At 34.0% G+C, this 13343-nt stretch overlaps 1 protein-coding gene across 1 annotated transcript in view; it reads right to left on the reverse strand.

Annotated features, from left to right (window-relative positions):
* KLHL1 (kelch like family member 1) overlaps positions 1–13343 on the reverse strand; it is a 317531-nt gene that overhangs the window by 190277 nt on the left and 113911 nt on the right. The window contains exon 3 of the mRNA XM_049779031.1: positions 11716–11852. Coding sequence (XP_049634988.1) covers positions 11716–11852 — 137 coding nt within the window. The remainder of the gene's footprint in view (positions 1–11715; positions 11853–13343) is intronic.

The raw sequence follows: 13343 nt of genomic DNA on the forward strand, positions 1-13343 counted from the left end.
ACTGTTTAAAGAAGTAAGGGAAAAGGTTCAAAAGATGAAATGTCCTACAGGCTTTGTCCATGAATAGAAGCACTTTGGTGGTAGGTGAAGTATGCAAATATACATTTTTAAGGCTTGCAAAATTATATATTTTAAGGAGGTAAAGTGATATGCATAATTCTCTTTCACTAATAATATATTTTTATTTATCAGATACCTGGTGAAGGTATGTACTCCTTTTCTTTAAATAATTTATATTTTTTATTATTACTTAGCATTTTATATATTAAAAAAAACCTTCACCAGTGCAACATTCCCATCACCAATGTCCCAAGTGTACCTCCTCTCCATCCACACACCGGCCTGTACTCTAGACAGGCTTTCTACTTCCCTCATTCAGTCACATTTTGTTATAATGGTTCTCCGTGTAATTTTTTCTGTGACTGCACCCATCACTCTCTGTGGTGAGCTTCATGTTGTCAGCTGGACCTTCCAGTCTTCCTCTATTTTGTCTTTGAGAATCATTACACATATGACTTTTATTTTTCTCAAAACCCATAGATGAATGAGACCATTCTGTGTTTCTCTCCCTCTGACTTATTTCAATCAGCATGATAGATTCTATATACATCCATGTATAGGAAAATTTCATGCCTTCATTTCTTCTGATGACTGCATAATATTCCATTGTATATATGTACCACAGTTTCTTTAGCCATTCATCTATTGCAGGGCATCTAGGCTGTTTCCAGAGTCTGGCTGCAATGAATATAGGTGTGAGGAAAAGATTTTTGTATTGTATTTTTGTGTTCCTCGAGTAGATTCCTAAGAGTGGTATAGCTGAATCCTATGGGAACTCAACTTCAGCTTTTGGAGGAATCTCCATATCGCTTTCCATCGCTTTCCATCGCAGTTGGAATAGATGGCATTCCTACCAGCAGTGGAATGAGAGTTCCTTTCTCTTCACATCCCCGCCAGCACTGCTTGTTCTCATTCTTTGTGATGTGCACCAATCTCTGTGGTGTGAGATTTGCATCTCTCTGATATTAGCATTTTTTCATGTGCCTTTTAGCCATTTGTATTTATTTTTTGTCAAAGTGTCTGTTCATTTTTTTTCTCCATTTTTTTTGATGGGGTTAGATTATTTTTTCTTGTAAAGTCCTGTCAGTGCCTTGTATATTTTGGATATTAGCCCCTTATCTGATGGGTATTGGGTAAATAGTTTCTCCCACTCAGTGGGTGGCTCTTGTATCCTGGGCACTGTTTCCTTTAAGGTGCAGAAGCTTCTCAGTCTAATATAGTCCCATCTGTTTATTTCTGTTTTCACTTGTTTGGAGAGTGCTGTTTCCTCCTTAAAGATGCCTTTAGTCTCAATGTCATGGAGTGTTTTACCTACATGTTGTTCTATATGCTTTATGTTTTCAGGTCTGATATCTAGGTCTTTAATCCATTTGGATTTTGCCTTTGTACAAGGTGTTAGCTGGAGGTCTACATACGCTTTTCTACAAGTGGCTAACCAGTTGTGCCAACACTACTTATTAAAAAGGCCTTCCCTGTTCCATGATCAGTGGAATAGGCTTGAGTACTCGGAAAATATTCCGCAGATATACCACACCTAATTTTTGATAAAGTAGCAAGAAATCCTAAAAAAATATATTTTTAAAACAATATTTCCCAAGATGTCAGTAAGTCCCAGGGTGAAGCAGTGCATCTGTGTGTTTGTTGTTTTGTGTGTGTGAGAGAGAGAGAGTGAGAAATAGAGATATGAAGGAGGTTATAATAACATCAGATTCAACTATAAGTCATCTCTACTTGTCTGATTAAAGGAAAGTGATATCTGCAGGTGCACAAAACTAATTATTTTTTGAAAACAGAAAAGAAAACTAAGAGAGTTTGGGAAACACTGCCAATAAAATAAAAGAAAATGTGGAGAGATTTTAAACTTTGTCCTGCTCCAAATGTTCTAATAATTATACAATTCATTTAAATGTTTATGATATTTGACTCTTAGCCAATTGTCTCAATGTATTTATTTTTTATTGACTGAGGTTCTATGGTTTATAATACTGTTCATAATAATATCTTATGTATATTATTACAACACCACATCATTTACTAGTGTATATTTGATGCATAAACCTCCTTCCCCCAAGATCACTAAACCTCCCTTTTATCTCACCAACTCAATTAATTGTGTTAGTTCTATTGTATTGTCACTGACCTTTTGTTCCTACCTTGCTATGTATTGTAAGTTCTACATATGAGGTTGATCATTCTTTAACTGTACCTTTCCTTTTTTTCTATGTTCACTGAGAATGATTTCCTCTAGCTTGATCTATCTGGATGCAACTTGAATGGTTCTGTTCTTTTCTTATAGTCTCATTTTTACAGTCTAGTCTAATCTGACATTCTTCATGCAACGTGCTTAAATATTGTGCATTGAATTATGAATTTATTTTGGAATAATGTACAAGCTTGTAATTGTTCATATCTTGAATTTAATTAAGTAGTCAAGCTTTAAATTTACTATATAATTGTGAAAAGAAATTATTTTAAAAAACAATAGTTTAAATGGAGATCTTTCTGATTTTGATAAATGGGGAACATAAGGATTAAAACTATAAACTTAATACTATAAAAATTTTATGAGGAAAAATATTGAAATGATTTAAACCAAGGACTAAGTATTTAGAAAAACAATGTAATTTTTAAATAAATGATTTATTTAAGCACCATAATAACATGCCTGATTGTAGTTGGGTTTTAGTCATAAATAGAATGCCCCCCTTCACCAGTGCAGTCTTCCCACAACCAATGCCCTCCTCCCACCTCCCCAAACTTTGCCTGTATTAGAAACAGGCATTCTACTTTTCTCATTCATTAACATTGTCATGTTAGTTGTTAGTGTAGTTATTCCCCTAACAGCATTCACCACGCTGTGGTGAGCTTTTTATTGTGAGCTAGTCCTTCCAGACCTTAACTCTATTGTCTCTAGGATTATAACAGTAAAGTTTTTAATTTTTTAAAACCCATAGATGAGTGAGACTATTCTGTGTCTATCTATCTGACTGATTTCACTCAGCATAATAGTGTCCATGTACATCTATATATAGAAAATTTTATGACTTCATCTCTCCTGAAGGCCGCATAATATTCCTTTGTGTATATACCATAGTTTTTTCATAGGGTATATCCCTAGGATTGGTATAACTGGATATACCAGGGGTTTTTTGAGGAATATCCATATTGTTTTCCATAAAGGCTGAACTAGATCCATTCCCACTAGTAGTGAATGAAAGATCCTTTCTCTCCACATCCCTGTCAGCACTTATTGTTCTTGGTCTTTGTGATGTGTGTCAGTCTCTGTGGTGTGAGCTGATACCTCATAGTTTTTTTGATTTTCATCTCCCTGATGATTAGTTATGTGGAGCATTTTTTCATGTATCTTTTGGCCATTTGTATTTTTAATTTGAGTAAGTGCTTGTTCATTTTTTCTCCCCATTTTTTTGATGGTGTTAGATGTTTTTTCTTGTAAAGTTCTGTCAGTCCCATTTATATTTGGATATTAGTTCCTTATCTGATGGGTATTTGGTGAATAGTTTCTCCCATTCAATGGGTGGCTCTTGTTTCCTAGGCACTCTTTCTTTTGAGGTGCAGAAGCTTCTCAGCTTAATATATTTCCATCTGTTTATCTCTACTTCCAATTGTTTGGAGAATGCTGTTTTATCCTTGAAGAAGTCTTTAGTTTCTATGCCATGAAGTGTTTTACCTACGTGTTCTTCTATATACCTTACTGTTTCAGGCATGATATCAAGGTCTTTAATCCATTTGTATTGCACCTTTGTGCATGGTGTTAGCTGGGGTCTGAGTTCTCTTTTTTTTTTTTCAAGAGACTAACCAGTTGTGCCAAGACTACTTGTTGAATAGGCTTTCCTTGCTCCACTTTGGACTTCTTGCCCCTTTATCAAAAATTAAATGATTGTATGTCTGGGGAACATCCTCTGATTATCAAGTCTATTATATTAATCTGATGATCTAGCTTTATTCCAATACCATGCTGTTTTGATAACTATTACTTTATATTACAATTTAAAATTAGGGAAAGTAATGCCTCCCATATTTCTTTTCCCAAGGATTGCTTAACTATTCGTGGGTGTTTATTGTTCCAAATGAATTTCAGGAGTGTTTGATCCACTTATTTGAAAAATGTTATGGCTATCTTTAGAAGGATTGCATTAAATCTATACAATGCTTTGAGGAGTGTTGCCATTTTAGGATGTTAATCCTGCCAATCATGAGCAGGGTATATGTCTCCATCTTCTTTTGTTCTCTTTTATTCTTGAAACAGTGTTTTGTAGTTTTCTTTGTATAGGTCCTTCACCTCTTTAGTTAAGTTGACTCCAAGATATTTGAGTTGTGTGACACTAATGTGAAGGGGAATCTTTTTTAATGTTCATTTTTTCTCTATCATTATTAGTGTATAAAAAGGCCATTAATTTTTGCATGTTAATTTTGTAGCCTGCCACTTTGCTATATAAATCTATTGTTTCTAGGAACTTTTTGGCAGAGTCTTTAAGGTTTTCTAAATATATTACCATGTCATCTGCAAAAAAGTGATTTTTTTACTTCTTCCTTTTCTATCTGGATGCCCTTGATAACATTTTTTTTTTTTTTTTTGGTTTTTGAGCCACACCAGGTGACACTCAGGGGTTACTCCTGGCTATGAACTCAGAAATCTTTCCTGGCTTGGGGGACCGTATGCAATGCTGGGGGATCAAACTGTGGTCTGTCCTAGGTCAGCTGCTTGCAAGGCAACCGCCCTACCTCTGTGCCACTGCTCCAGCCCTTAGTTGCTTATTTTTATTCTATCTCACTTATTACCAATATTACCCTTTACATAATTTTATAATATAAAAATAGGTAACCCTTTTGAATATTACCACCACTGAAATGATCCTTTGTTTTACAACCACTCTTCACATTCATCAAAAATAATATATAAATATTTACTTTAGTTTTAATAGAAATTCCTAGATTCCAGTCTATTTATTTCTCATAGTAATTTGCTGAAATAGGAAGAAAGAAATATGGAGATGGATTCATTCCAAAAACATTACATTTATAAATTTTAATTAAATCATTTAAAGAAAAACATACCTATTAAAATCAATTTTAAAATACTATAATAATTGAATCTTATCTCAGTAAAATATTCATTCCAGGGCTTATAGCGCACTCACCTTAATTGCAGCCCACATGGGTTTGATCCCTGGTTTCCCATATGGTCCCGTAAGCCTGCCATGAGTAATTTCTGACTGCAGTGGCAGTACTCAACCCTGAATGTGCTACCATATGTAGTTTAACCTTCCCAAAAATCATTCTCTTCTACTTAATACATTTTCCTTAACTTCTCAGGTAATTAGATTGCCTACATGTGAATCTTTTAAATCTATTCTTTATAGATATCTCATATACTTATCTAATCAAATAATTAAGTATCCATACATCTATTTTGACAGATAACATGTATAGCAAAGAAGTAATTTGATTTTTATATAATTAAAAATCATTACTGTTTCCAAAGGCTCACTAACCTCAAAATTTAAGAAAATTATTTTCCAAAAAAAAAAGAAAATTATTTTCCAATATGACTGACCATCTGAAATTTTATTTAACTTTCTATGAGAGAAAAAAATTAGAGGTTACCTAGCAAACTGGATAATCTGATGCATATACAAATATTTCCTATTCTTTCTTTTCTGTGCTACTGCACACTTGATCTATCTTTATAATTTAAGTTATATGTAGCATGAAAAACAAGGTATATGCTTCAGATCATAACTATGAAAAAAGCCACTAAAACCTCCATGCAAGATATTTTATTGTCTCACACATTTTTATACACTGAAATTAGTTTCTTTAACTGTCACGGATCTTGCAACTAGGCCAAAATGGCAATGACAATTAAAGGTCAGCTTTGTTTCTTCTTTGTCAGATATAAATATGTGCCAATATGGGTCACTGCATTCATCAGGGAGCTTTAAAACTCCTTCTAACTTTGCACTGTACTTTGAGGAGTGTTTCTTGAACGAGCTCTGTACATGAAAAACGTAAGTCTGCCTAACCATGCATGACGGTATAGTGTTGGATCAATGGTTTCTATTGCTTAAAGGATTTCTAAAATGTAAGTTTCTTGATTCTTTCTCTTCAAGAAGACAAATATATCATTATATTTGCCATCTTTTGCTGGGAGGCCAATGATCCTCTATTTTATTGTTTCAGATTGTAAATGAACTGAAAATTACCAGGGTAGTCTTCAGCATTTTCTCAGTATTTTATAATTTAGACTACCTTTTTCCAAAGGTTAAACCTTTAATATTCTTTTTAAAAATGACACTGACTTAAACTTATGTTTCAGGTCCCACTCATTAAGTATGTTTTTGCAAATTACTATTATCCCTTCTCATTTTTAAAATTTTATTTTTTGCTTTTATTAACTTATTTTGTAGTTTTACTTCTCTTCTTTTTTATCCTTCTTCAATTCAAATTATGATACTATTATAGCATAATACACACACTGTCAGTTTACTTTCAGAAAAGGAACCTCAATGCACAAGACAGAGGGGAGGTTACTACAGAGAATATCACAACTCCTCTTATAGTGCTCATGATGGTTTTCATATTGCTTAGCACTCTAGACATGAAAATTATGTTTATGCTAAAATTTAGCAAAGTTCATCCCTGCTATTGATGAAGTCCCTAGAAATTAAAAAAACTTTTTCTCACTGATGTGCTGGCTAAATTATTTATTTGCCTATATTTCTTTATTCATTCTTTTCTTCTTTCTCTTAATCTACTTTTTATCTATTTTTTATTAATTCAATTATTCTTTAAGCACTCTGGCCCACACTCTAAGGGTCAGGACTCCAACCACAACCTATGAATAATCTATACTGTCTGTCTACAATTGGGCATGAGTTAGTGTGCAGTGGACTCCTCTATGTTTGCCTAATCTATATAGTAAACAATCAATGCCTATAATATATAAAGTTCCTCTTATGTATTATCCCTTCTCCCCCATCACCGTTAAGTTCACTTCCACAATTCTGATCTGTTATCTCTCCCTATTTAACCTTCTTCATCCTCAGTTCTTAACTTCTTAGTTACTGGGACTGTCCACGTGCCCTACTGTCCACCTGCCACTTGAATCCCAAAGTGAAAGGACATCCTCTCAACCCCTCATCTCTTGCCCCGGCAAGAAGCTGCAACTACTACTCTTGCTGAAGCAATTCACGTGACCCTCTTTCTCCATCCTCTCTCCATTGCTTGCTACTGGACTCAGCTCCAGAGTGATTCCCACCTCGAAAACACTACCTAAACCTTTACTGCTACGGCATACAGAAATTTCTAGGGGAGCTCAGCCCACCAGATGTATCCTCAGATTTTCCTGGTGAGGAGAACTGAAATAACCCCCACGGGTTCCTCCCGCTGTGGATGCCTTTTTCCCCTGCATGGATGGTTGAGGAATTTCCGAAGCGATGCTTGGCATTACATTTTCAGTCATTATTTGGCTATCTCTCCTTTGTAAATCTCAGGCAAAATTGTGGCCTCTATCAAATAATTTGGCTCAGAAATTCCAGCACCAAATACTACTAAGAGAACCCCTTTTCTAGATAATATTTAGCCCTAAAAGCAAAGACAATGTTTTCTTTTTCTCTTTTTCAAATATGTCCTTACAACTGTAGTTTCTGGTAATCAAGGAGAAACCAGAAAGCAGACCTTGTGCTATTGACTCCCCTTTAGAAATAGGGAAACACAATTTATGGGATTTGGCTTCTTCCTTTACTTGACCTCTAAAACAATAGAGCCCAGCCCAGTGAAGATCAAGTTCTTAGATATTTTCTACTTCCACCTAACCCTTGTTTTGCATGAGGTTTTTTGTTAAAAGCCGCCCTGAGTGTAACTTTTTCTTTTGCAACTCAAAATTAACTTTGCTTTGTCATTGTAAACACCCTTCTCTGAACCTGTGACTGGCTTTCCCCTATAAAAACCCGTTTGGAAAATAAACTTGTCGCACTCCTGCCAGAAGACGTGTTGACCCCACATATTCTGTGTGTGGTTCCATTTGTTTCATATTTCTATTCAGCCACTCGTGCTCCCACTTTTCTCTTGTGAAGGATTTGCTCCCCACTAAAGATACTGAGATGCAAGACACCTGCAGCACTTAATGGCTGCAAACCATTTCTCAGACTCAAGAAGACCATGGTGTGGGACAAAACTGTGCCCTGGATTTCATCCCCCCCCATAAAAAACTATCTCAAAGACATAATGGAGATATCTATATTTTCCTTGTATGTTTAATTTCTTAATAGCATACCTCTTACTGTTTTTATTTCCAAATGTAAACGTAATATACTCCATCCCATTTTTTTTGGTTGTTCGTTTGTTTTTCCTTTTTGTTTCTTTAAATTTAAATTTTGTTTTTGCTTGTTTTGGTTCAGCTTAGTATGAAATCATAGTAGAATAGTCTTGCTTGGGATAAAAGCTCAGGCCAAAACCAGGGATTGTATAGCTTGTATTTGTACCCCCAAATACACAAATAGTGCATAAGGCACTATCAAATAGGGAAAATGTTGTGAATAGAAACAAATTCTTATCTCCTAGAGATAAGAACCCTTAAATTTTATAATATAGGAGAGCCTTCCACCCTGAATATATGTCATGGGGACTAGACTTAGACCTCATGTGATCAAACATCGACTGTCCATCCTGGAACTCCAGATCCCAACCTTAGAACTGGCAAGTTCCCTGCAGCATCACCAGGAAGTAATTTTCCCCGGGCAAGTCTTTAATACTGCTATGGTACCAACTTGTCCAAAATAGGTTCATTGACAAATAGGTTCGTTGACACCTTGTCAAGGAGGAAATAGCAACTTGATCTAAGGGCGGGTTGCCCTATCCTATCACCTAGTGGTGAGATTATATCAGAAGACACTACATTCTTTGGTGAAAAAACCAAGAACATTAAATATGGAAGACTGACTACTACAACTGTGACTGAGCAGAACTTCTGGAACCATAAAGAAAGACTCTGTTTTAGACTTTGACCTAGGATCTGTGCAAAAACTAAGATCTCCAATTATAGAGGGCTGACTTTGATAATCACAAGTGAGAAGAACATTTCCTGGAACCACAAAGAAAGACTTTAGGGTTCAATAATGAATAGATTCTAAGTGTGTAAGTGACAATAATGACAGTAATGACATTAATTAAATTAATTACTGACATTAATGACAGTAAGCTTCAATAGTGGAGAAATTTTGTATCTCTTAGGCCAAGGGAATTTTCTTTCTAATTTCCCCAATACTTGATGTCCCTATGCAAAAAGATAAAATCACCATAAAAGCCCCCTCTTTTTTAATTAATATTTACAGCTCCTAAACAGGGGTCCTGTCCTCTTTCTTTCTTTCCTTTTTTTAAATCAGAACCATACAACATGAACCATCTTGTTCTGCCTCATTTCTATGTCTCCCTACAAACTGAGAAATAAAAAAAGTGGATAGTACCAGGGGCAAAGCTGTCAATGAGTCAATGTTCAATAAGCATTGAGTGGAAATAAAAAATGATCAGTCTTAAATACCCAACTCAAAGCTAATGACAATAGAATCAAGAGACCCAAACCACAACAAACTATACACAAAAGGGACCTATTACATTAGCAGACCAGGGGATATGGGCAGAGGTACGGAATGCATGCTGAGAGCAGTGGTGGAGGTAGGTAATCACTGGTGTGGGAGTTGCCCTAATTCACTCTCACTATGTACCTTAATATAATTGTGAAAGACTTGTAATCACATTGGTCTCAATAAAATAAAAAAAAAACCATTGACTTTAGAACATTTATAATTTTAAATTACAATTATTTTGGGGCACACCTGGCAGAACTCAGCATCTACTCCTGTCTCTGGTCTCAGAAATTATTCCTGGAATGCTCAGGAAACTTCTAGGATGCCAGGGATCAAACCTGAGTTGTTGAAATAAGGCAAATGCCCTACCCATTTTGCTATCAATTCAGCCCCAAATTATTCAACACTTTGAAAGGCAAATCATTTATAAGTTTTTTTTTTTTTTTATAAACCAGATATTTTCAACGACCTGGGATCTATTTCCATTTACTGCCAACATCAGGAGAGCACAGATGTCCCAAAGAGGGCAGATGGGCTTTTCTCATTTTATTTTGCTCCTACAAGAATGTTAAAGTAGAGGCCAGAGTGGTGGCACTAGAGGTAAGGCATCTGCCTTGAAAGCACTAGCCTAGGACAGACCGAGGGAGGTTGATCTTCAGGTGTCCCATATGGTCCCCCAAGCTAGGAGCAATTTCTGAATGCATAGCCAGGAGGAGTAACCCCTGAGCGTCAAAGAGTGTGGCCCAAAACTCCCCCACAAAAAGAAAGTTAAAGTACATATGGCATTGACATCTAAGCTCAGTTGAATTCCATAGAATTTGGGCAAATCTGTTACCTTAATTTAAATAATGTAAATTGCTTCAATTTAACAGCTGTGATAGCCTTAGAAACTAGAAATCTCTTGTCCTCTGTCTTAGTCCTTTATCTTTATTTTAAGTGAAAACACATTAGCTTCTTTCATATTTTATAAGTGAGAAAAATGTATTAAAGAGGCAATCATGTATATGAAAGTTCATGAGAAATCAGGTCCTCCAAAGTAAGGAGCTCATAATTTGGCAGCTGGGCTTAACACACATGTTTTTCTGTTATCTTTTGTTGTTTGATGCCTGGCATGTCGCTAAGCAATAAAGCACGTGAACCCAGCTATACTAGAGCATCACTGGAGTGAACTGAGAATCCTTGACATGTGTAAGATCCTAGAAGCAACATATTTTTGAGTCCTGTAATTGACTACAATTGAGAGGCCTAATAAATTCTAGTACCACTTGAGAGCCCCTACCAGTAAAAGCTCTTTTGTTGTTGTTGCTGTTGATTGTTATCTGTTTTGTGTTTTTGTTTAGTATTGGGGTACAAATCTGGTGATTGGAGCTGGGGTTGAGGGACTTTTCACAACTTTGTGCTTTTTGGTTCTATTTTCCTTGGTTCCTGGAGAACCACGTGGTTCTGGAGATTAAAATTAAACACAGACCATTTGTAGTTGATACTAATACAGTTTTAAGTCTTTGTTTCTGCTTATTAGCTTAATTATTTACATGCACTAATATAAAACAGTGCAAAGTTTAATAGGAAATTTATTTGAAGACATCATTTTCAAAATAAAATAAAATTAGAATATTTTTCCATTCTTATTTCTGAATATATTAAAATTCTTACTTGACAATAGATAACATTGTTGATCATCTCCCAGGCTCATTCTAGCATTATATTTACTTTTAAATGCAGGTTTTAAATACATTTGAAAGAAAGTGAGGTGTAGGAATATATTGTAATTGTAGTGCTGAGTAAAAGTCTGATTTTCCCATTGGCTTTTCACATAAAAATTAAATACATGAATTTTTTAATAACTTATTGTAATGGATGCCATTAGTATTCTGTGATATGAAGAAGGAAGTTAGTGGGAAGTAAATTGTGAACAGAATTATGCAAAATGTGAAAAACATGTTCACTACGATTGGAAACAGCCAAGTTAAAAAATTTAAGATTTAAATGCCATATTTAAAAACTGAAATTTACAAGACATTTAAGTGAAACTATAATTCATTTATTATACCTGTATATGCAAACTGAACAAGGTCCCAGAGAGCATTGGGGTCTATGCCTTCCATCTTGATCTCCTCTTGCTTGGCTTCACAAACATCACTTGTAAACATGGCAGCAAAATAGTCAGATACTGAGCTGAGAACAAGCCTGAAAGAATCAAACATTCAAATTTAGACCATAATGTAAATTGTGTAATTGCTAAATATTAACAAGAGTGCAATGAAGAGGAACTTTACCTCTCTTTATGTCTATATGTTTATCATCTGTATGTGTCATCTTATAGAATATACTTAAAAAAACAGATTTAGGAAATTATGCAGCAGCTTTTTATTATGGGGTATTGTCACAATCAATTACTTTTACATTTTGGACTTTTGAAAATTTAGTTTATTAATAGTTATTAATTATTTAATTAATTTAGCAACATTTAGCTATACTTTCAATGAATATGAATTACCTAAAATATATGTTTTCTATATTACATAGTTGAGTCCTCAATATTTATTGAAACATCAACTTTATATTCTTATTTTTCTTATTACTTGTTATATCTTTTTGAATATAATAATTCTAGACATGTATTTTTCAAGTACTTAATAAAATATACTATTTTCATAGAATGGGTAGCAGATTCAACTTTTTAACTTTATATCAAACAAATTTTAGAAGAAAATATTTTTTCTTAACTTATTTTCTTAAGTGAATCTATCTAGAGAATAAACTGTTGAACTATCAGTAGTTTATCACGAAACACAATTATATTACATCATGTTTTTTGATGATCTTTTCAAGGAAGAAATATGTTAGATTAAAAATAATAATATGACTATATCCAAAGAATCAAAGTAATAATTTTTTCTGTAAAAGAAACAAGTTAGTAGAGTACTTTGTATGAGCCATTCTTTTTAAGAACATTGTCAGGGAAAGAGAGTAATAAAGAATATGTAAGGCAATCTTCTCTGAAAAAGTTTTATACTCATATCAAAAAATATGTTTCTAATTGTTTGTTTTTGAGATTAATTTTTTATTTTTCTATTAGTGAAGAGTTCAGTAAAGTGAACAGTGACATTTCTTCTTTTAATCTAAAAATAACTTTAAATGTATACTTTATAAAACTAAGTGCCATATAGAATCAATAACTGTACCTTAGTGAAACATTTTACAAATATTTATTTATCAGTTTGCCAGACATTAGATAGAATGGTCAGTATCAGAACATATCAATGTCTTAGGTTCTCTGTAGAAAAATATGGCAATTATATCTTTAAGTATATATCATCTAGAGAAATGATTACCGAATTCTCAATTTTATCAACAGATATAAAACAAACTACCAAAATCCAAGTGTGCATATATTTTCTGAGCAAATAAATATGCTAACACAATTTACTTTTAAATGTATTAAGACTTTGCTTGTGATAGATACAATTATTTAGTGGAAAATATATGACATATATGATTTAATCTTAATTACATCAAATATTTTAAACTATAACAGACCAAATATCTTACATGCCCATAGCTCATAAAGGAAAATACAGAAAGGTTTATGCTACACTTTAATTTAAAGAAACAAAAAAATCTACATTCGATTTCAGGTAAGGAAATAGAAAGTAGTATGGTTATGCATTAACGCAA

Source organism: Suncus etruscus, chromosome 8 (genome assembly GCF_024139225.1).
Source record: "Suncus etruscus isolate mSunEtr1 chromosome 8, mSunEtr1.pri.cur, whole genome shotgun sequence".
NCBI classification, from domain to species: Eukaryota; Metazoa; Chordata; class Mammalia; order Eulipotyphla; family Soricidae; genus Suncus; species Suncus etruscus.